Below are 20,174 nucleotides of genomic sequence, written 5' to 3' on the forward strand. Positions count from 1 at the left end.
GTTTGAGCGCTAATGTTTAAATGGCAATGAGACGAGTCAGCCACAGGGAGCTCTGAGAGAAGACAGCGCTAGTGAGCGCAAAGCCCCAATGCTGGGTGAGCAGCGTGTGTTCCGGGAGCAGAGGGAAGGCCGGTGCAGCCAGAGAGGAGGGAGTGAGAGTGGGATGAGATGAGGCCCAGAGGTGGATGGGGGGGGGGGCAGACAGGTCGTGTGTGACAGGCCGAGGTAAGGGGCGGGGCTTCCTTGGTTTGTTATTTTATGTAGGTATGTATGTGTGTATTCACTGCAACAGGAAGCCACTAGAGGGATTTAAGCCAGGGAGGAACTCGAGCTGATCTGTTTTAAAGAGCATCTGGCTGCCACGCGCAAAGCTGACTGCAGGGGAAGGAGGACTGAGGCAGAGGCCAGTCAGCGGAACAATTACAGTAGGTCCAGAAGAGAGCGGAGAGTGCCTGGGACTAGGGCTAAGGGTGAAGATGGAGATAAGTCAGTAGATTAGAGACGCATTTTTGAGGTAGAATAACAGTCCTTGGCAATGAACTAGACAGGTGTTTGGGGGAAAGAGGGGAATCAGGGATGGCTCCTAGATTCTTGGCTTGGGCAAAGAGTTAAGCCAGGCTGCCATAGAGCCAGTAATCCCACTCACAGGTGTATATCCAAGAGCATTGGAAACACATGTCCACACGCACACACACACACACCCGTACGTATACATGGTGATTCTACCGATATGCTGAAAGCCACTGAGCTGCACACTTAAACGGGTGAATTGCATTGTACATACATTACACCTCAGTAGAGCTGTAGTCTATTTATTGTTAATCCTCACCAGAAAACATTTTTTTTTCTGTGCTTGAGAGAGAGAAAGGGATGAGGGGAGAGGGGGGAAGAGAGGGAGGAGGAGAGGAAGAAAAACAATCCTGTGAGAGAGAAATATCGACTGGTTGCCTTTTGTAGGCATCCCAAGTGGGGACCGAACCCACAAGCCAGGCTTGTGCCCTGACTGGGAATTGAACTTGCGACCGTTCACTTTACAGGACAACACCCAATCGACTAAGCCACACCAGCAAGGGCAACTGCAGGGCAAAACAGACACTATTCCTTGGTAGTCCATTGAAAATGAAGATAAAGTATGTCTGGAATGAGACAAATTATCTGAAAGTTTAACTCAATGTACAAATGATTTTTTTTTCAGTAATACATGCATTTTTTTTTGGAGATACAAAGACAGCTGAAAAGAAATTTCACCATTAAACATGTGGGTCTGTGTAGATACAGCATCTGTAGCAAAAGCACTTGTCAGAAGTAAAGCCAAAGAGTGACCGAAAGAGGAGCGAACAGCATTAACTGGAGTGAAACACGGAAACACGGAAGGGACCGGAGAACACCAGCCTTGCTTCTGTCTTACTGTGGATGAAAAGTCAGTTTTGCCTTTTTACACGGAGCTTTGAGGCAATTCCCAAAAGCAAACTGAGGAGGGAATTTAGAAACCCCTTCGCCTGGGAATTCCAGCCCTCTTCATTCAGGAGCTCGGGGTTCACTTGGTTGGCAGTTCTCAGGGGTCCCAATCCTCTCTGTGGGTCCCTCCCAGCCCACCAGCCCTGAGGTCCAAAGCTCCTTCTTGGCAAGAAGTCTGGGGACGATTGAAAAGAATTACATTGCTAGCCATCAGCAGTAAGAGGCTTTGAACAGAGGTTTCAAATGGGTAAGTAACAGAGACCCTGTATTTTAATTTAAAAATTACAGCTCAGCTTGATTAACAAGAAGTTATGACTGTTGGACTCAACGGTCTCTTGCCCACTCATCAGTGTTCCGTGATCACTTCTGCTGGGTGTGCACAGAGCACACTGACCTCACTGATTTTACCACGTCTCAAGGCTCCTGAGGGGCAGGCACGGCGGGAAGAAACTGAGCCCTTGCATATCTGTCCCCATCTCCTCGCCTCTCTCTGTGTGAGGAGGGGAAAAAGGGTTTGGGGGACAGTGGAGTTCTCCTTCGGTCAAGGTATGGAGAAAGTAAAAGTCAAGAACATGCTGATCATTTGAAATCAAAATGGCAGATTTCTCTCAAGAAAAAAAAATTCCCTAAAATGACTACATACAGATTCTTTAAAAGTGTTGACCAAAAAAAAAAAAAAAAAGGTTTTACCAACAAGGCTAAGGGAGAGGGACAAGCACAGACGACAGCAACGAACTTTGGAAGCTGGAGCGCGGCTAGAGAAGTGATTCACGCTGCTCGGCGCAGCGGCTCCTCCCAGCAGCAGCAGCAGCAACAGCAGCATCGCCTGGGAGTTTGTGAGATGGACGAATTCCTGGGTCCCACCCAGACCCACTGACTCTGACGCCCTGCCGGTGGGGCCTAGCCGTTGGGGTTTTAACATGCACTTTGGTGATAATGCGCACTGAAGTTTGGGGACCTCTGACTCAATAGACCAGAGAGGATTCATCAGCGCTGTCAGCTGTGAATTCTGAGAAGCAGTCCCACGGAAAGGCTGGGGAATGACTGCACCAGGCGACTGGCAGGGGAGGGCGAGGGGCTACAGTCATGGGAACTGGTTAGAAGAGTTTAGAAAGCACGTAGGTCCCAAGACCCCCCTCCCCAATTGTTTGTGTCTGTGGGCTCAGTTCTGGCACACAAAGGAGACAGACCAGGTAAGAGCAGATATATTTTTCATTTGGTGGGCTACATATTATATAATGTCCCAATCTGGGACAAAGTCATGCTATTCACAGAGAGAAGTGCTTTGTTTCCAAGATCATACCGCTGAATGTGAAAAGGCAGCGTACAGTCACTGACCCAGGAGGCAAGAGACCTTGTTCTCTAACTCTGTCTCTAACTAACTGAGAAGCAGGGCAATGACTTGATTCAGGCTATTGTAAGGGCTCTTGAACACAAATTTGCTATAGCCAAATGCGTTAATTAAAAATGAAGAAGACTGCCCTGGCTGATGTGGCTCAGTGAATTGGGTGTCTGCCTGAGAACCAAAGGGTCACTGGTAGGATTCCCAGTCAGGGCACAGGCCTGGGTTGTGGGCCAGGCCCCCAGGTAGGGGTGCATGAGAAGCAACCACACATTGATGTTTCTCTCCCTCTCTCTCTCTTCCCCTCTCTAAAAAACAAGCAAATAAAATCTAAAAAGAAAATGAAGAAGACCCATAAAATAGTGCTAACTGCAAGCATTGCCTAATTAGATCAACAGACTGGCTGATATCTTTTAGATATTTGCTATTCGGGGTTTCTATGTTTTCGTGTATTCAACTCTATTCAAGTCATTTCAATACGTATGTACAGTGCTTCTACTGATATGTAAATGCCTGAGAAGCGACACTGTAAAAATATTTATAAAGGCTACCAGAACTATGAGAAACATTGTTGTCTATATTCTTAACTCTTTATAAGTTTGCAATATTACTTTACTACTAAATGAATTAAGGACTACCAGAGGATAACGAATAGGTGAATTATATTAAGTGTCAATTCTGATCAATTGCTAATGTCTGCTTGGAAGACTGTCTGAGGGCTGTGAGGCTCATTTCAGACTTAGTGGCAGAGAATCTGTGAGCGCTCGGTGATGCCGACCAAGGAGAAGGACAGGACACGTGCTGTGTATTTGCCAACACTCTGCTACTATAACCTAGAGGTAGAACGATCTCCCGTTACCCCTCTGAATGTGGACACTGGACTCCAGATTAAAACCTTCGTCCCTCTCCTACTGACCTTAACTAGAAATAGAGGACCCATCAGGAGCTGCCAAGCTTGGCTACCAGATCCAGCCTTCCATTTTGGGGAGCATCTCATGGATAATTTGAAGAGGATGTTTTCTTTGATTTCAGGGATGCTCACGAGAAATACTGTTCAGTGCAGGTTCTTCTCATCCCCTCTTAACCAGTCTGAAGGCCCTTGAATCTGCCCTCCATCCCCCTCACCACCAGCACAGAGCTCTGGCATCATGCCTTAGAAATGGCTCCTTCAAGATGGTCTTGAGGCTGAACTTTTGAACCCACCCTGGCATTCACAGGGAGCCTGATGGTGCACAGTGGACAAGACAGCTCATTGGCCAGACCCCCACTGGCACACCAAGTAGGTGTTCCACTGCCTGCCCCCAGATGGAGAGCAGGCAAACACTTACGGCCCATTATCCTACGCACAGCGGGGCCCTCTGCAGCCATCTCCCTCACGATCTCATTGTCATCCTCATTGGCATCGAGCCAGCGGTTGCAGATGAAGTTATACTTGTCCTTGGTCAGAGTGTTCATCAAGGTCATCTGGAAAGAAGTCCCGGGGTGAGTAGGTTGGTGTACCAAAGATATTCATCCATGCCCTGTGGTCCTCGTTCCACTATCTAATCTCACAGAGGCCAAAGCCATTCCCTAGGGACGATTCTTGTGGAAGGTAGAATGCCAGATTAACATTCATCCTTCCGGTCCCCTGAGACCTACGTTTGCCTAGCAACCAGGTGCTGAAGCAGAATGGGAGTCAACACTTCCTTAGCCTACTTTGGAAGTCCTTCCCCATCAGGAGGTCCCTGTGTCCTGTGTCCAGATTCATGTCTCACCATAACCTTTTCCTATCCTCACTCCAAACAGATAAAAAGCAAACTTATGTGACAACTTCATTAGAAAGGGATCATTCTGAAATATATTTTTAAATAACTAAATAAATAAATAAAATTTTAAAATTAAAATGTAAAATAAATTAAAACTTTAAAAAATAAAACAAATAAAAAACAACACAGGGCTAATTCTGGCTCTCCTCCCTGCCCCCTCCCCACCTCCAAGATGATGTGTCTCACCTTTTCTAAATGCCATCCCGAGCCAGGAGACATTCTGTCATGCCACGTCCGAATCTTATAAAACCTGCCAAGATCCGGGAGCTCAAGCTACAGTGAGAAATAAAAGGTTTGAGTGAGCGTAACTAAGTGAAATGTGTTTATCTCCACAGCGGACCCTCTGGCAGGGGGCACCCCTTTGGGCTGTTTCTTGAGCAATGAGGGTGGGTTTCAGGCACACTCATATCCTGCCTCCGCTCATGCCCTAGTGCCCAGGGGCACATGAAGGCGAGAGCTATGCGGAGCTAGGGTTCAGCCTGAGCTGATGATACTGAACAAAAATAACTGACCCACAGTAGGATCCAGACTAAAGAAGATCTTCCAGGCAATAAACTTCCAGTAACAAAATTCATACAGCAGCCCTGCAAATTAGCACAAGCCCACAGCCCCAGAGCGCTGCTGGGCATTGAAACAGACAAGAAGATCAATACAGCAGCCGTACCCTTTCCCTAGGGGCTTGCAGTCTAGCCAGGAAGACAAATACAGAAAGAGCAGTGAATGGAGTGGTATAATAAAGGCACCTGTGGGGTGCTCTGAGAAGCAAGTGGCAAATTACAAATTATTCTTACTTAAAGGTCAGAGCCACACTTCTGTTGGCAAAACAAGCCTTGCTCTAGTTATATAGATACTGGAAATTTAAAGCTAAATTTCTTTTGAAAGTTTCTGAGATTTGCACTTTCCCTTAAATCTGCTCCTCACTCTCTCATTCAGTCCAGATCAGGCAATTGGACACTGCGTTCAGGATTTCTGGGCTACAGCGGTTCTCCCATGGCTAGGCTCCCGAATGCTTACAACCATCCCATATTGCTTCTTCCCCCAGGCATGGTTCTGGACTATCTGATTCAGAGGCAGGGCCAGAGCTAAACCGTATCCCATTTACTACATCGGTAGATCAAATTTGGCACTTCTCATAGGGACCTAAAGTCTCCATTGTGCCTTCTTATCTTCAAGCTTCATCCACCCTGGCTCAGAAAACCTAGAATCCCATGACAAATACCCCTTCCACCCCTCCCCCCTCCTCCCTTCCACCCTGGCACACTTCTGTCCTACCCTAAACTTCTCGATTATGCCCGGTCTTAACCACTTGTTGTTGGGGTTCAGAAGAATCTCATCTGTCCGCCCCTTCCGCCCATAAATCTGGATGTAGATGGGAGAGTTGGTACCAGCTTTTCTCAAGTCAGTCGTCCAGACCCACAGGGACCAAGCAATTTCTGCAGAGACAGGTCAGTTGCACCAAAAACTTTAATAAGCAAGATGTTCATGGTACCAGTGAGGAAGAGGAGCAAATCAGAGGTGATCAGGACTGAAGCACAGGTGTGTCCCGCTCTCAGAAACCCTTTAGAACAAGTCCCAGTGTTAGGTACCGAGGATTCCCTGATATTTGAGAGGGTGCCCAGCGTTCCTTTTAATAGATGTTGGCATGTTAGTGTGTTTCACGCAGGGAGAAGAGCTGACTCCACCCACCCTCTGTCTGGTGCATTCAGGATGCGCTGTCTTCAGCCATTCAGTGGAACATCTAGCCTGTTGTGGCAGCCTATTCAACTTGAGGAACTGGAGTATCAGCCTTGGTGCCAGGTGTGTGACCTAGGCCTTGGAGAACTAAGCTCCCTAGAGGTTCCTTTCTCTTCCTTCCCAGAGAATTAAGAAGTGGACGTGGGCCCCTTTGAAGCTCTTGCCCAGTGGTCTGACATCCTGGCCTTTCCTGGCCCCGTCTGGGAGACCACCAAGCTCTGGGCCCCCTCCACCTACTTTTCACCCTCTTCTTCCTGAGAGACACCATCTCGTAGAGCTGCCTCTCAATCAGCCCGTCCATCTTCTTCTCATCCAGCCAGTTGCTGCAAGGGAAGGTCTGCTGGATGCCGGTGAAAGGGCACAGAATCACCACCTGCGCGGAGAAGACCACGAGTCTCAGGCAGCAGGTCCCCTGGATGGCATCTCCTAGCCATGCTCAGCAGCCTGCTCAGCCCCACATTAAGGGTCCATCTGCATTAGGACCCTCAAGGAAGAGCATACTCTTCCCATCGCCTGTCATTAAATTCTAGATCAAGAAATACCTCCTCTAAGAAGCCTTCCCACACAGGTGTCATCCATCCTCCAGTTTGCCAGCCCAAATCTCAAACCTTTGCCTCTATACACAATGACCCCTTCAGACACCCTATTTCTTTAGGTACATCTAAGATCTCAGTCTGAACCGAACTGCCTAGATACTGAATTAATTCTTTATTTGTCATGTGAAAAAAAAAAAGATCAATCAAGTGAAAGGTAATTAATATCTGGAATTGAATACAAAAACTACCTGCCCTTTGCTGGACGTGAGCCTCATGCAACCTTCTCTCCTACACCCTCTCCATTTCAACCTGTGTTCCAAGCTCCTGGGGTTTAGAACAGGGAAGTCTATCTAGCCCAGACCACTCACATTACAGATGTTTAAAGAACAGCTCCTGGAACACTACAAAATCTTCCATCAATATACACTTACATAAATTCATAATGCTTTTAGGGGGGGAGAGCATTATTATGATTGGGGAAGGATGCCGAGGAGTTTCAAGAGCATTAGGAATACTCTGTTTCTTAAGTTGGCAGTAGACAGAATTGCCTTTTGTTTTTTTAAATAATTCTCTGTATCTTTCATTATGGATATTCTCTAAAGCATAAGAATCCCACAATACAAACATATATTTAAAATACTTGTTGAGCCCTGGCTGGGGTGGCTCAGCAGACTGAGCGCTGGCCTGCAAACTGGTGACCACCGGTTCGATTCCCAGTCGGGGCACCTGTCTGGGTGGTGGGCCAGATCTCCAGTCAGGGCCACGCGAGAGGCAACCAGTCACTACGTCTCTTACACATCAATGATTCTCTCCTCTTTCTTCCTCCCTTCCCCTCTCTCTAAAAATAAATAAATAAAATCTTTTTTAAAGAAAAGAATTGTTAAAAAAATACTTGTTGATTGAGAGATTTATAAGCCGAAGCAAAGCATCACCCCAGGAATCAGAATAGCTCTAACCACTGCCTGAGCACATCTGGATCTCCTCCCCTGCGTCTGGCCCTTGGATGCAGGTACAGAACAGCCTCCATCCCTGACCGTGAGCGAGACAAGACGGAGGGACACGTCACCATCCAAAATGCCCAGTGAAAGGGATCAGCCATGTGCTCTGTTACTGGTCCAAAGGAATCAGGATTCAGGTTAGAGCGTGTATATTTGTGAATGAAAGAGGAGAGGGGTAGACTCAGGGAAAAGTCCTCCCAGGAGCGTGCCTTACCTTCTCACAGTACCAGCCTCTGTTGGAGCCAACGTTGCTGTGCCCGATGGAGACCCGGCTCAGGGGGCTGAGGAGGAGGGCCAGCTCGATGTGGAAGACGTCCGTGCGGTCGCGGTCAAACGCACCACCCTCCAGGAAGATTTTCCCACTGTTCTTAGTCCCTCGAGCCCCGTACATGACCAAGTAGATTTTGGATTTGGTCCCAGCCCCCGGGATATCCCCAGTGAAGACAGTGACAATGTATGAGATAGCTGGTGTGGAAACAAGAGAGGGTTTAGTGCCAGTAGATTATAATAGCATGCTCGCTTTCCCCCTACCTGGCCACCACCTCCTTATGTCTTCCTCTTCCATATGCCCTCAGTCCCTTTGTCCCAGTCTCCCAGATGACATCCAGTGCCCCTCTCAACCTCCCTCTATCTTTTTTATGAGAGTTTATGTGTCCGTGGACCTGTGTCTAGGAATAAATGGCAGATATTATTATAGGAAGCTGCCAGCCCTTATCACAGGAAACTAATAAGGAGAAGGAGGAACTTGGGTTAGCTAAGAATAGTTTTTATTAATGTTAATTATCATGTGCATATTATTAATAGCTGCTGGATGAATTCTTGTTATGTCTAATTTAATTGTAATAGTCAACTCCATTAATAGAGATTTATAGTCAGGGTTATCTGATTCATTTAGTTTGCTCTTTTGCTCATAACTTCAAAAGATAACTTTTAATGAGGGCACTAATGTCCTCCTTCACTGGCTGTTGTGGAGGGATGAGGGGAGACTGAGGGAGGAAGAGATCAGTTGGGGTTTTGGTCATTTGGGATGCAATGTGAGGTCATGGGGTCCCGGGGAAGAGCCAGCAAGGGAAGACGAAACTCTGAGTGGGACTGAGTAAGAGGAAACACTGAAAACAGACAATCGGAGAGGAAACTCTGCTGAGGTCTGGCCTCATTCATTCATTCTGCCCTGGAGTCTAAGGCAATGACTCATTAGTCCTTAATAAAGCCCCCTGCCTACTCCTAACCCTACCCCAGCCCCCTCACTCCTTGACCCCAGAGAAATAAACTCCCCAAACTTCTTCAGGAGCTAGCACATGCAACCGCCTAGTTGCATTATTCACTCGGACATTTACACCTTCCTCTGTTCGGCAAGCATTTACTGAGTGCTTATTTTAAACCAGGCATGGGGAGAATGTGAGGATAAAAAGGAGTGGCCACTGCCCTAAAACAGTCGGTCTCCAGCTTCATTCTCCAAAGCACATGGACAGATGGTGTTCTCACACCACACGTGCTCAGGGTGGCCAGGGTTACCAGCCGTTCCCGGCATCTGACTGCCCTTCCTGCCCTTCCTCCACCACTCAAGGCAACCGATGGTATCATGGTTAAAGGGGTTAAGTGAAATCCATTCTAGTGTATGGTTTTAAGTACATCATTTGCTAACTCTAGTTCCAAATGACATGAGCCACACCTTGCAAAGGTCAGGCCAGGCCAAGGTGCCACAGGGCTGGAGCGGAGGAGCTCTGGGTGTCCCAAATGAAAGCAGTCGGGACCTGCTCAAAATGTCTGCAACGACCAAAGGGTGGACTTGTCCTGTCTGGAGGAGGAAGGGAGGGCTCCGAGGAAGTGACTGGAAGTGGGGATTTGGGGAACACGAAGAAGAGAAATGGCATTACAGGCTGAGAAGAAGGCAGGTTCCAAAGATGGAGAGAAGGAATGAGCCAGCAGATCAGAGAAGAGAGAAAGAAGGCGGTGGGCGAGGCGGGGGGATGAGGAAGGGGTGTGGGCACAGGAAGAAGGGAAAGGTGTGCAGCGAGGCAGAGGGAGGCGGAGGGACTTTGGAAGTGGTGGGAGAAGGTGTTGAAAGACCCCGCTGATGCAGTGAGCTGGAGCTGAACTGGGGAACAATTTGTATACCACTCCCCAGGACCCTGACATTTTCTCTGCAGTGGGAGCCGTGGGCAGCTCTGCAATACAGCACACTCCCAGACACGCATTCACTAACACCAGCTTGCTGGAACTTCCATAATCTCCCATGCTGGGAGTTGCAGGTTTTTCACGGAACTCACACGGTGTAGAAATCTAGGAAGCAGACCTAATCCTGGACCTGTCAGTTACCCCCAGCTTGAGACCTTGGACAGGTCTTTCAACTTCTGTGTGACTCAGTTTCCTCATCTGTGCAGTGGGAACAGTAACAGTTCCTATATTAGAGGGTCATTGTGAGGACTGAAGGAGATGAAGTGGGTCAGGTGCCTGGCAGAGGGCTGGCATAGAGTAAGCACCCAATATTAGGAGTGAAGAGTAAAGCAATGTCCTCATAAATGCCCACATGTATCAGGAGTTCTGGCTTCACCCCGTGGATGGCGCCTTATGTCCTGGGCAGTTAGTGTCTGCTCAGAGGCATCTCCCCATCTCCCCTGGCATCAGCAGAGCCCCAGACTGCAGCTCAGAGAGACAGAACACCTTCAAGAACAGGGGGGAATATTGTCTGGAGACACAGCTGGCTCCCACTTGATTGCAGGCCTCCAGGCCCACAGATGAGAACGCTGAGCCTCAGACAGAAGGTGAACTATTAGCCAAAGGGGCCTCCTTTTCCTTTGGTTCTACCTGTGGTCTCAGCTCCACCCACTAAGATATCCCTTTGGATTTTGCCATCATCTTCATCCAAGGCCAGCCAGCGGTTAAGAGGAAAGTCGTATTTTCTTTTGTTGCCAACATCTTCAATGGCAATCTAAGATGAGAGGAAAAGGATGTTAGTTGTGCTTAGGATGCACCTGGTGGTCCAATCCAAATCCTCCAACCCTGGAGTGTACTCTAAGAATACACTCTCTCAGCTTAGGGACCCTGGAAAACATCCCGAGGACACACCTGTTGCCCAGAAAACCTTGCAAAACATTGAGAGTCACACAGAGAGGCCTGTCAATTGTCCCCTATTTGAATTGCATGCCCACTGTTCCCTCCTCTGATGCAGATCATTTTTAGACATTGAATGTAAGACACTTGGCAGGATGTGCCCTCTGAGCCGGGATGTGAGAACTCAAAACCCAGATTTGCAGACAGCAAGGCCATCCTCTTTCTTACCTGAGGAAGGTTGGGGGTGCCAACCTCAGTCAGAAGCAGAGTCTAGGCAAAGGGAACTGCAAAGGGAACTGCCTGAAGGCATCTGCCCTTCTTTTAATCCAGTGTTCATCAAAGGACCCTTTCGGCCTTCTGAGGACACCACCAACCAGAGAAGAGCCAGTGGCCGGAGCCAGTGACTGGAACCAGCCATCCCAGATAGGTCAGCACTCAGGCCTTGGTTTATAATTAGCTCCTTGCAAGTTTGGTTGGTATGAGTCACCCTCAGAGCCTGTGGATTTGATTAATGTTTCTGGCACTGCCCAGAGGGGCTTCTGCCATGGAAGTCCAGCCTCTCCCAACTCATCAGCTGGCATGTTGTCATGGCTTTTCTCTCCCAGGGGTGGGGGGCAGGTTGGGGAGTCACCAACAGGAGCCTGAGCCAGGTTTCAGCCTGCTTCCGGAGGCCCCTCACGGTCTCTCACAGAGTTGGAAAAGCAAGATAAAGAAAGACAGGGCTTGGTTTACCAGGTGAGTTGTCCAGCCTACTAATAAACCTAGATATAGAGACTTGACATCTGTCTCTAAATGTTCACAGACTAGTGTGTGCCAACCACGGGTTGAAGAGCAAGACGACAGCTCATAGAGATGCCATCAGCAAAGGGCCTTCTACTGGCCGGGTACCAGAAGGAAATTCCTGACTTGAGGTGTTTCACTAATCTGAGAAATGAAGTGTGCACCATTAAATGCCTCTATAGGACAAAACTAGCTTGCGCATAGCTCAACCACAAAGGAAAGAGACAATATTTGAATGAATATTCAAAAACAACCAAGACTCTAAAATTAGACGTTCTAACGTACTTTAAAAAAAAGAAAACAAAGGCCAAGAGAGAACGCAGCTGAAATTCTGGGACAGAAAGTATAGAAGTCCACGAAGAGCTCTAAACATTTTCCAGATGCATATGGAAACATGGGGACAATTATGGGGACCTCTCTTGGTGCCAAAGTCTGCACAATGAGGCTGTAGGAAGCTGGCTCCTGGAGGGTAGAACATTTTGGAACAAGTCTAGAAGCAAATGGCAACGGGCGCAGGGGGAGGAGCAGAGATGGGAGGCAAGGAGGGAACAGACCCAGGCACCGGGTGTGGAGACTGCAGGGGTGAAGGGGGCAGAGGGTTCTCCTGAGGGCATCCTGGCCTCGCTGACATGGGTCCCGGTGGAGCCCTGAGCCCTGTGGCTTAAAGGAACACGGCCAAGGGCCCTTCCAGGGAGGAGTGAGCTGCTGTCCCACTTCCGCCCCCAAACTGCCCAGACACCTCTGGGTTTTCGTGGAGTTCCTTTTCAGAATTCAAGACACGTTTTTGCTAACAGAACGAATACACCAGACCACTGTTTCGTGGATTCTGTCGTCGTGGCAGAGACAATTGGAAAATAAGTTGGGAGAGGCAGAAGCACCCTTCACCATGGACGATAGAAGCGCACATCTGGAGAGTGTGTGGGGGTGTGTCAGACAGACAGACAGACAGACAGAAGCAATGACCTAATAGAAAAGCGAGAGCTGTTTTCTCCCAGAGGCATGTTCTCCCTGCAGGCTGCAGACCAACCCATGGACAGCGCTGGCCTTCCACGAAGCGAGAGGAAGCCTAGGGGTCACGAGCCCCTCGAGGTGAGATGGCAGCAGGCAGGGGCCTGGCCACGGTGAAGCCCACTGTGGCCACAGGGGAAGGCCACTGGACACAAAAAGCCATGAAGGACAAACTACCCTCAAACAAGAGGAACAAAGATGGAGCTGCTAAGCAGGGATCTCTTCTTGTCACTTCTTTCCAGAAGGTTCACAGATACATCCAAACAGACCTGGGACCTTGGGACCTTCATGTCCTCCCAACAGAGTACATACGACTCCAACACATGGCACTGGTCTTGGAGTCAGTGAGTTTTCAATTGATGCAGAACATCAGCTCTCCCTCCTGGACATTGGGATAGCGTCCACCAGTTTGACTTAAACACCCTGACTGGGGAAGAGGCCCACTGTGCAGAAGGAGTGAACCCCTCCCCCACACAGAGCAATGTGGGGGTGTCCCTCCCCGCCACATGCCCAGGCAGCTGAGGCTCGGACAACCTGAGGGACCCACAGTGTACCCTCCATGTATCGGCTGCAGGGGCAGGAAGGGAATGAGACCCAAGGCCCTGTGTTCGAGGAGTTTTCCCCCTTCCCTTTAAAGGGCAGATGTGTTTCTTCTCCAGTAAGCAACCGCAGCCACATCCCAGGAACCACTACTAGAGAGACAGGTGAGTTTTGAGACCGGAAAAGGGGGAGGAGGAGGCTCTGGAACGTGTAAACCCGCTTTGACTGAATCTCAGCATCCAAGAGGTACCAGAACAGACCTGGGCTCGAGGAAGAGTGAGAGTATGTCCTATGGGGTAAACTGAGCCCAGCAGAGGAAGGTGGGACCTTCTCCTCCTCCCTGTCAGAAGGCTGCCCTTCCCCAAATGCTCTGTGTTTGACGCATCGCTCTGAAATACTGTCACATGATATGTACCTCACCCCAAATACAAATACCTGTAAGTGACAGCATTTGGTGACATTCTGACACTCTCCCTTCTTCCTCTACACTTTCTCCCTCTCCCCTAAATCCACCCATGTGCCCGCTCCCGCACCTCAGGCTACCGCATCCAACAAAGACCCGCCTCGCCCGCCTCCCCAGCGTCCCATCTTGGTTCCCTGAGCCCCGTGTCCAGCCCAGGTCTATTCGACATCCCTGCCCCTGTGAGCCACCTTCACGGCCCAGCTTCCATGGACCTCCCTGAAGTCTCCTGTGACCCCCATTCAGACACGGCCCACCCCCACAACACCTGTTTGTACTCAAGACTCTTATCCGGTTCTGCTTTGCCTTAAAATTGGTGGTTCCGAATTCTGATCCTCAAACTGGGAAACCTGGGCTGATCAACCCTCGTGGGACCACCCCTAGGACAGACTGTTTGTCCATTGAAGCTGGACTTCCCTGAAAGTTTGGACTGTAAGGTTATGGGAAGTAATCTGCCTTACAGGAAGTGGGCAATAATTTAAGGACTTGTCTCTTTTGGAAGCAGGATGTGTTTACGTAACAGCTGCAGTTGGCAGTGTGGGGCCCAGAATGCAGTAGACACCCAGTAAATGTTTGTTAAGTGTCGAGTGTTAACTGGTGACACAAGAGCACATTGGGCTTCTCAAGGTCCCTGCAACCCATCCGAGAACCTCCGTCTCTCTTTCTATCAGAGCCCACGGTGCTGGCTGAACTGACACCCTCTATAGCATGCAGCTGGCTGGCCACCCAATTCTGGACTTTCTAACACATGGCGCAGGGAGAGAATCCAGGATGGGGGTCCCGAGGACCCGGGGTAGGTACCAGTCCTGCCACTGAGAAGCTGTGGGGGCCCTGAGCTAATCTCCTTCCTGAAGCAGGTGGGCCAAGGACAGACCCACTAGCAACATAATGGTCCATCTGGTGAAGGTTGACATTTTGAAGTGGTTTTAGAACTGAAGTGACCATTTGAGTCCAGAACAACTGTTGGGCTAACCAGATGTGGGGACCAAAGCCATGAGCAAAGCCTAGGGGAGGGAGGATGTCATCCCGGCAAGAGGCCAAGAGCAGGGGGAGGGGACGTGTCCCTCTCACCGAAGCCCGTCAGCCCACGCTGAGAAACACACACAGGATGGACTGGACAGACGAGGCGGGAGTTGACTTACACAGGGGTTAATTCCACTGGCTCTTGGGTCTACCCCACCACAGCCTTGAGCACAGACAACAGGGAGTGGTCGTCGTGTGCAGGCTGGCCTGGCAGCCTCGAGGACACGGGCACTCTCTGGGCACACGTCGGACCTGGGAATGCAGTCAATTTAACAGCCCCCTTAATCGGCGTCTCTGGGGAGCTCAGGGCAAGCAGGTCAGTCAGAGCGGGCCAGGGGGAAGGGACAGTCTGGAGACCCAATGCAAAGTGGCAGGAGCTTGGGGCTGGCTATCCTCGGCACAGTCAGAAAGGAGCCAGAGGTGGCCCTGAGTCTGCCCCAGGCCCTGGTATTCAGCTTGCACCCACTCTGGGACCCAGAACCTCCATTTCTCCTTTCTCATTACAATTTTTCCCTCAGGAAAATACCTGGTAAATCCAGATACACTGACCTACAAAATGCTTAAATTATTTCTATGTTTTACCCCGAGGGAGAATTTTGGTTTGCTCAGTTAAAGGGCTAGGCTGTTATGATATTTCCAGAAAAGCCAGTGAACCTTTGAGGGGAGCACCCCCTTGGCTTTGGGGGGACAGATGGGGACCTGCCTACCAGGCCCTGAACTCACCCATGTACATCATGGGGACGCTAACTGAATAGCCAATCTCACACTGAGAGTAGCCTGCTTGGCCTCTGGGTCTCAAATAGTACCCACACAGCAAACAGTAATAGGGGGTGATGGGGAAGGGAGGGAGAAGAAAACATCGCTCCGAAGAATCAGCAGAAGAGCAGGACTCTCAGACAGGGAGCGGGGCTGGGGAGAATGAATGAACCAACATAGGCCGCCCCTCCTAGCATTCTCTAGCAAGACTTTAGAATTATAAATATGAAGAAAAAAATCCTGTGAGCACCCAGAAAAAAAAAAGAAAAAGGAAACCACAAAACAGGTTGTCCAGAAAGGAACAAAAGCCGCAGTATCACATTTCAGAAGGCAATGGAGCCAGATTTCAGGCCAGCGTCCGCCCGTACATTCACACCTTGCCAAGCGGCCCTTGCCCCTGAGCAGGGCGCTGAGGGAAAGTCCTGCTCTGGTGTGTGAACCTGCCTCCTCCATGAAGCTTCCCGAGCCCACTGGGTGGGTGGGCCCACGTGACCAAGGAGGCGCCTGACCTCCTGAAGTGCCGCTGCAGCAACAGTGTGAAGGTCACACCTGGACTTCAGAAGCACTTTCCTGCTCCTTCCACTAAACCTTGTGTTTTCACTCAGTCTTCTTTCCCAAGATGAAGGAACTGGGCTTCCAGGTACCTGCTCTGGGCCCCCAGCATCTGGCTGAGGCCACAGATGCCCCTCCCTCCTCTCCTGCCCTGGCCCAGGCTCAACAGCAACAATAAAAACCTCCCTGAAGACACACCCTGTCTGTGCATTGGCCATTTGGGGTCTGGGTGCCCGCCCCCCTTTCTTCTCCAATCCACCCAGCATTTAGCCTCCTGGCATCCTGTACAGCACCAAGATGGCAGCTCCAAAGGCCAGCTGAGCCCTCTCCTTTCCAAAGGAAGCTTGGCCATTCCTCTCTTCACTGAGTCAGTGCCCTGCCCCAAGCCAAGGGATGGGGAGGTGCCCTCAAGGAACTTTCAGGCTAGCTGTGGAGAGAAGTGTAGCAGACACTCTAGGATGTTCGCTCAACACCCATGCCCATGACCTTCTTCATGGCCTGTTTCTACTACAAAGACTGAAAAGCTAGGCCCTTGATATGTCCCAGGTTCCTTTGCAGCTAGGGTGGCCACATGACATATTTCTGGCCAATGAAATGCAGGCAGAAGTTCCAAGGCAAGTTTTGCTTCTCTCACAATAAAGAAAGGCTTGCCAGGAAAATTGTCTTTTCCCCCTTTGGTCTCCCCTTCTCTTCCTGCTTGGAATACAGATAAGATGGCTAGAGGTTTGGCAGCCATCATGGGATCACGAGGCAACAAGTTGGAGGGTGAAAGCCATAGTCTCAGAAAGAAAGCAGCTGTACTAGCCCTGAACTGACCACACATGGTTTCATGTGAGATGACAAAAATAAGCCCCTAATTGTTTAACACTGCACTTTATTTTCTCCTACTTGCAACCAAATACATTCCTAACTGATACAAGGAGATAAATCAAGTTAAATAATAACAAAACCTCAACTATCAAACAGCTTCCTTCTCTGTAGACAAACTGTTACAAGTCTGAGTGTTTTCTATTTTAAGCAATAAGACATTTTTCAAAACATTTTTAAAAAATATATTCTACATTAACCTTTTCCTGTCATTCTGCGATGAGCTGAAACATAACGACTATGGAGAATATATGCAAAGGGCTGGTAGCCCATTTTCTAAATAACTTCAAACTCTCATCAATTTTTAATATTCTTTTGGCTTTTTCTATCTTCTATGACCCCCGATTTCTCAACAGTCCCACCTATTTTGATGCCTCTTTCCACCTCTAATTTTCTGCTAAAGGTTTACATCTGCAAGGTAGCGAGTCTTCTGGGCACGATGGTAAGTAAGCATTAGGCTGCAAGTGAGAGTCGGAGGGGCCTTTCCTTCAAAATGAGGGCAGAGTAGTACAGAGCCAGGGCCATGAGCTTTCCTTACAAACTTTGGACCAGGTACATTTCAGCTTCTCAGAAGCCTTCGCATCATCTTAATTGCAGTGTGGTTTTGTCCTGGGCAGGTGAAGTTACCAAGGACCTGAGATTCAGAAATTCGAGGTATACGGCAATAGCCCCAAATAAGCCACAAGGAAACGTATGATTAGGATCAAATGAATGCTCCAAGTAGTCAGGGTTATGAACATTCGTGGGAGGGAGAGGATCTGGTGGGCCAGAGCCAGGGAAAGAGACGTGGCAGAGCCTTGAAGGACGATCAGGCTTCAGATGAGAGAACTGGGCTTTTTAGAAAAGTGGTAACGTGGGCAAAGTCTCGGAGGTACGAGGAGAGCAGGACGCTTGGCCAGTGGGCACAGGCAGAAGAGTGGAGGCAGATAGACTGTGGGAGGGAAGTTAGGGCTGAAATATAACCCTGCAAAGAGCCAGACATCCTCCCTCCCAGGGCACAGGGACCGCAGACAGGCAGGTGAACCCACCTTGGACAGGAACCAGCCCGCAGACCGCCCATTGTTGTTGTGGCCCACAGTGATCTTCATCAGCTGCCCCAGGTCAGGGGCATCCACTGTGAACCTGTCTTCAGCTCCCTTTTCAAAGTTGTTCTTTCCGCTTTCCAGCCTGCGCTCCCCTGTAGGCACAGACACGCACGCACCTTACAAAGGAGACCGGGGGAGGAGAACAACCAGCTCCAAGCCTTCACGTTCTGTCCACTGAAGGGCGGTCTCCAAAGTCAACTTGGGGAGGAGGTTGTGTAGTGGGGGAGGGGTGGTATGTGGGCATTTTCTGTGCTCCCATTCAATTTTGCTATGAACCTAAAAATTCTCTAAAAATAAAGTTAATTTTTAAAAAAAGTTAACAAGGGAGTCCTTAAAGCCATCCAGCCTCCAGAGGCTTGCCTTGTGCGTGGCTTGTGCCCAGACCCATAACTGCGTTTCTGATTTCTGTCTTAGTCTGGAGCCCCCACGCCGGTAAACCAATCAGCACCACACCCCTGAACCCGAGGCAGGGCCTCAGGTGTATCTGAATTGGGAGCCCAGCCATGGCAGTTGGTACATAGGTGCTGTGACTGGGACAGCAGACTTCCTTAGGTCTGACTCCTCTTCTGGAAAACAGCCTGAGAGCTATAATCACGGGTTTTCTTTGTGGGTTTGTTTGTTTGTTTCACATGGATACCAAATCCGCAAGCCAGGGCTGTCCCCAGTGGGGAGTTGAACTGGTAACCCCTCACTTTGCAGCATGATGTCTAACCAACTGAGCCATACCAGTCAGGGCTGTTTAACATGGATTTTTTTCTCATTTACCCATTGCTATAATCCAAGAAGGAGATATTTTTAACTCTTTCTTGCAGATGAAGAAACTGAGACTTACGGAAGTCAAATCCATTGCTAGAAGTCATATGGGTCAGTTAGGACTCATTCTAACTTGTTCTTTGTACTTGGCGATTTTCCACGTTAATGTTCCAAGTTGAAGGTCAGGTGAACACTTCCAACCCGGTCTAAGCACCAACTTTTTGCTTATGCCATCACATTTTTCTTCCTTTCTAAAATTTAATTCTTTACATTTTTCTACATTTTCAGTTGCAACAATTCAAACAGAAAATAATATGACATCCATGTACCTGCCACCCAGATTTAAGAGTTAATGCAGATGTTAAAACCCTGTCTAATGTCCTTTTTAAAGGACATAAATCACACAGAGAGGTGGACAGTCTCACCATCCATCCCCAACCCCTATTCCCTCCCTCAAATAAACACTGTCTTCACTTGCTATGTATTGTTCCCACAGATTGTTGCCTGCACAGGTGAGTATCCATAAAGAAAATTTTCTATTTTCTCATAGTTCAGAATTTTACGCAAATACACCCTAGCGCACACCTCTGTCTCAAGTTTCCCATCTGTGCAGTGGGGGTGTTAAGCACTGCCCACAGGGTCACTAGGTGGAGTGACCTAGTTACCACTGACAAAGCGCTTCTAATAAGGGCTCATTACTAACTGGGTTGTTGCTAGTGCTGCTGCTTTCATCCTCACATACCCTTGTGTGATTCACTTTCATTCAGTTCACATTGTGCTTTTGAGCCCCCGCCCATGCTGTAAACTTTGGTTCATTAGTCCGACTGCTAGTGACTGGGTGAAGCCAACACTCTTATGTAGGCACGCTGACACTGATGGGCATTGATGTCGCTCCTAGTGCTTTGCCATTGTGAGCAGCATTGAAATGGACTCTTTCGTCCCTACCTCCCGCTGCACATTTGTAGAGATGGCTCTGAGTAGACACACCTATGAAAAAAGTTGCTGGGTCCTGGGTGTACCCATCTTCAGTGGATGAGGAATCGCAAAACTGTCCTTCAAGATGCTTGTACTACACCCGTTACCAGCAGCAGTCCATGAGGATTCCCACTGTCCACAGTCATTATTAACACACAGATTTTCTAATTTTGTTTCAGTGTGTGTACAGTGGCATTTCATCATAGTTTTCATTTGCATTCCCTTGATTATTTTGAGACTGAACGTGTGTATGCCTCATATATATGTATCATATATATATTTGATTTACATATATAATTTAGACCTTGTTCTTCTATGATTTTTTGTTCATGTACTTTCTTATCTTTCTATTGTCTTTCCTTTGCCTACTATGTATTTTATCATGTAAATATTTTTCTTGTTTTAATGGACTCTATCAGTATTTTTCTCTGTTGTTTGTGCTTTTAGT

The 20,174-nt window shown here is 48.8% G+C and overlaps 1 protein-coding gene across 2 annotated transcripts in view; it reads right to left on the reverse strand.

Moving 5' to 3' along the window:
- Positions 1–20,174, reverse strand: part of LOXHD1 (lipoxygenase homology PLAT domains 1) — a 135,172-nt gene that overhangs the window by 80,024 nt on the left and 34,974 nt on the right. For both annotated transcript variants that reach the window (XM_037033791.1, XM_037033781.1), the window contains exons 6-12: positions 17,942–18,090; positions 10,682–10,805; positions 8,088–8,338; positions 6,577–6,712; positions 5,878–6,038; positions 4,792–4,878; positions 4,129–4,264 (exon numbers count right to left, since the gene is read on the reverse strand). In XM_037033791.1, coding sequence (XP_036889686.1) covers positions 4,129–4,264; positions 4,792–4,878; positions 5,878–6,038; positions 6,577–6,712; positions 8,088–8,338; positions 10,682–10,805; positions 17,942–18,090 — 1,044 coding nt within the window. The remainder of the gene's footprint in view (positions 1–4,128; positions 4,265–4,791; positions 4,879–5,877; positions 6,039–6,576; positions 6,713–8,087; positions 8,339–10,681; positions 10,806–17,941; positions 18,091–20,174) is intronic.

Source organism: Sturnira hondurensis, unplaced genomic scaffold (assembly GCF_014824575.4).
Source record: "Sturnira hondurensis isolate 20B ecotype Veracruz unplaced genomic scaffold, ASM1482457v3 Scaffold0001872, whole genome shotgun sequence".
Classification (NCBI taxonomy): Eukaryota; Metazoa; Chordata; class Mammalia; order Chiroptera; family Phyllostomidae; genus Sturnira; species Sturnira hondurensis.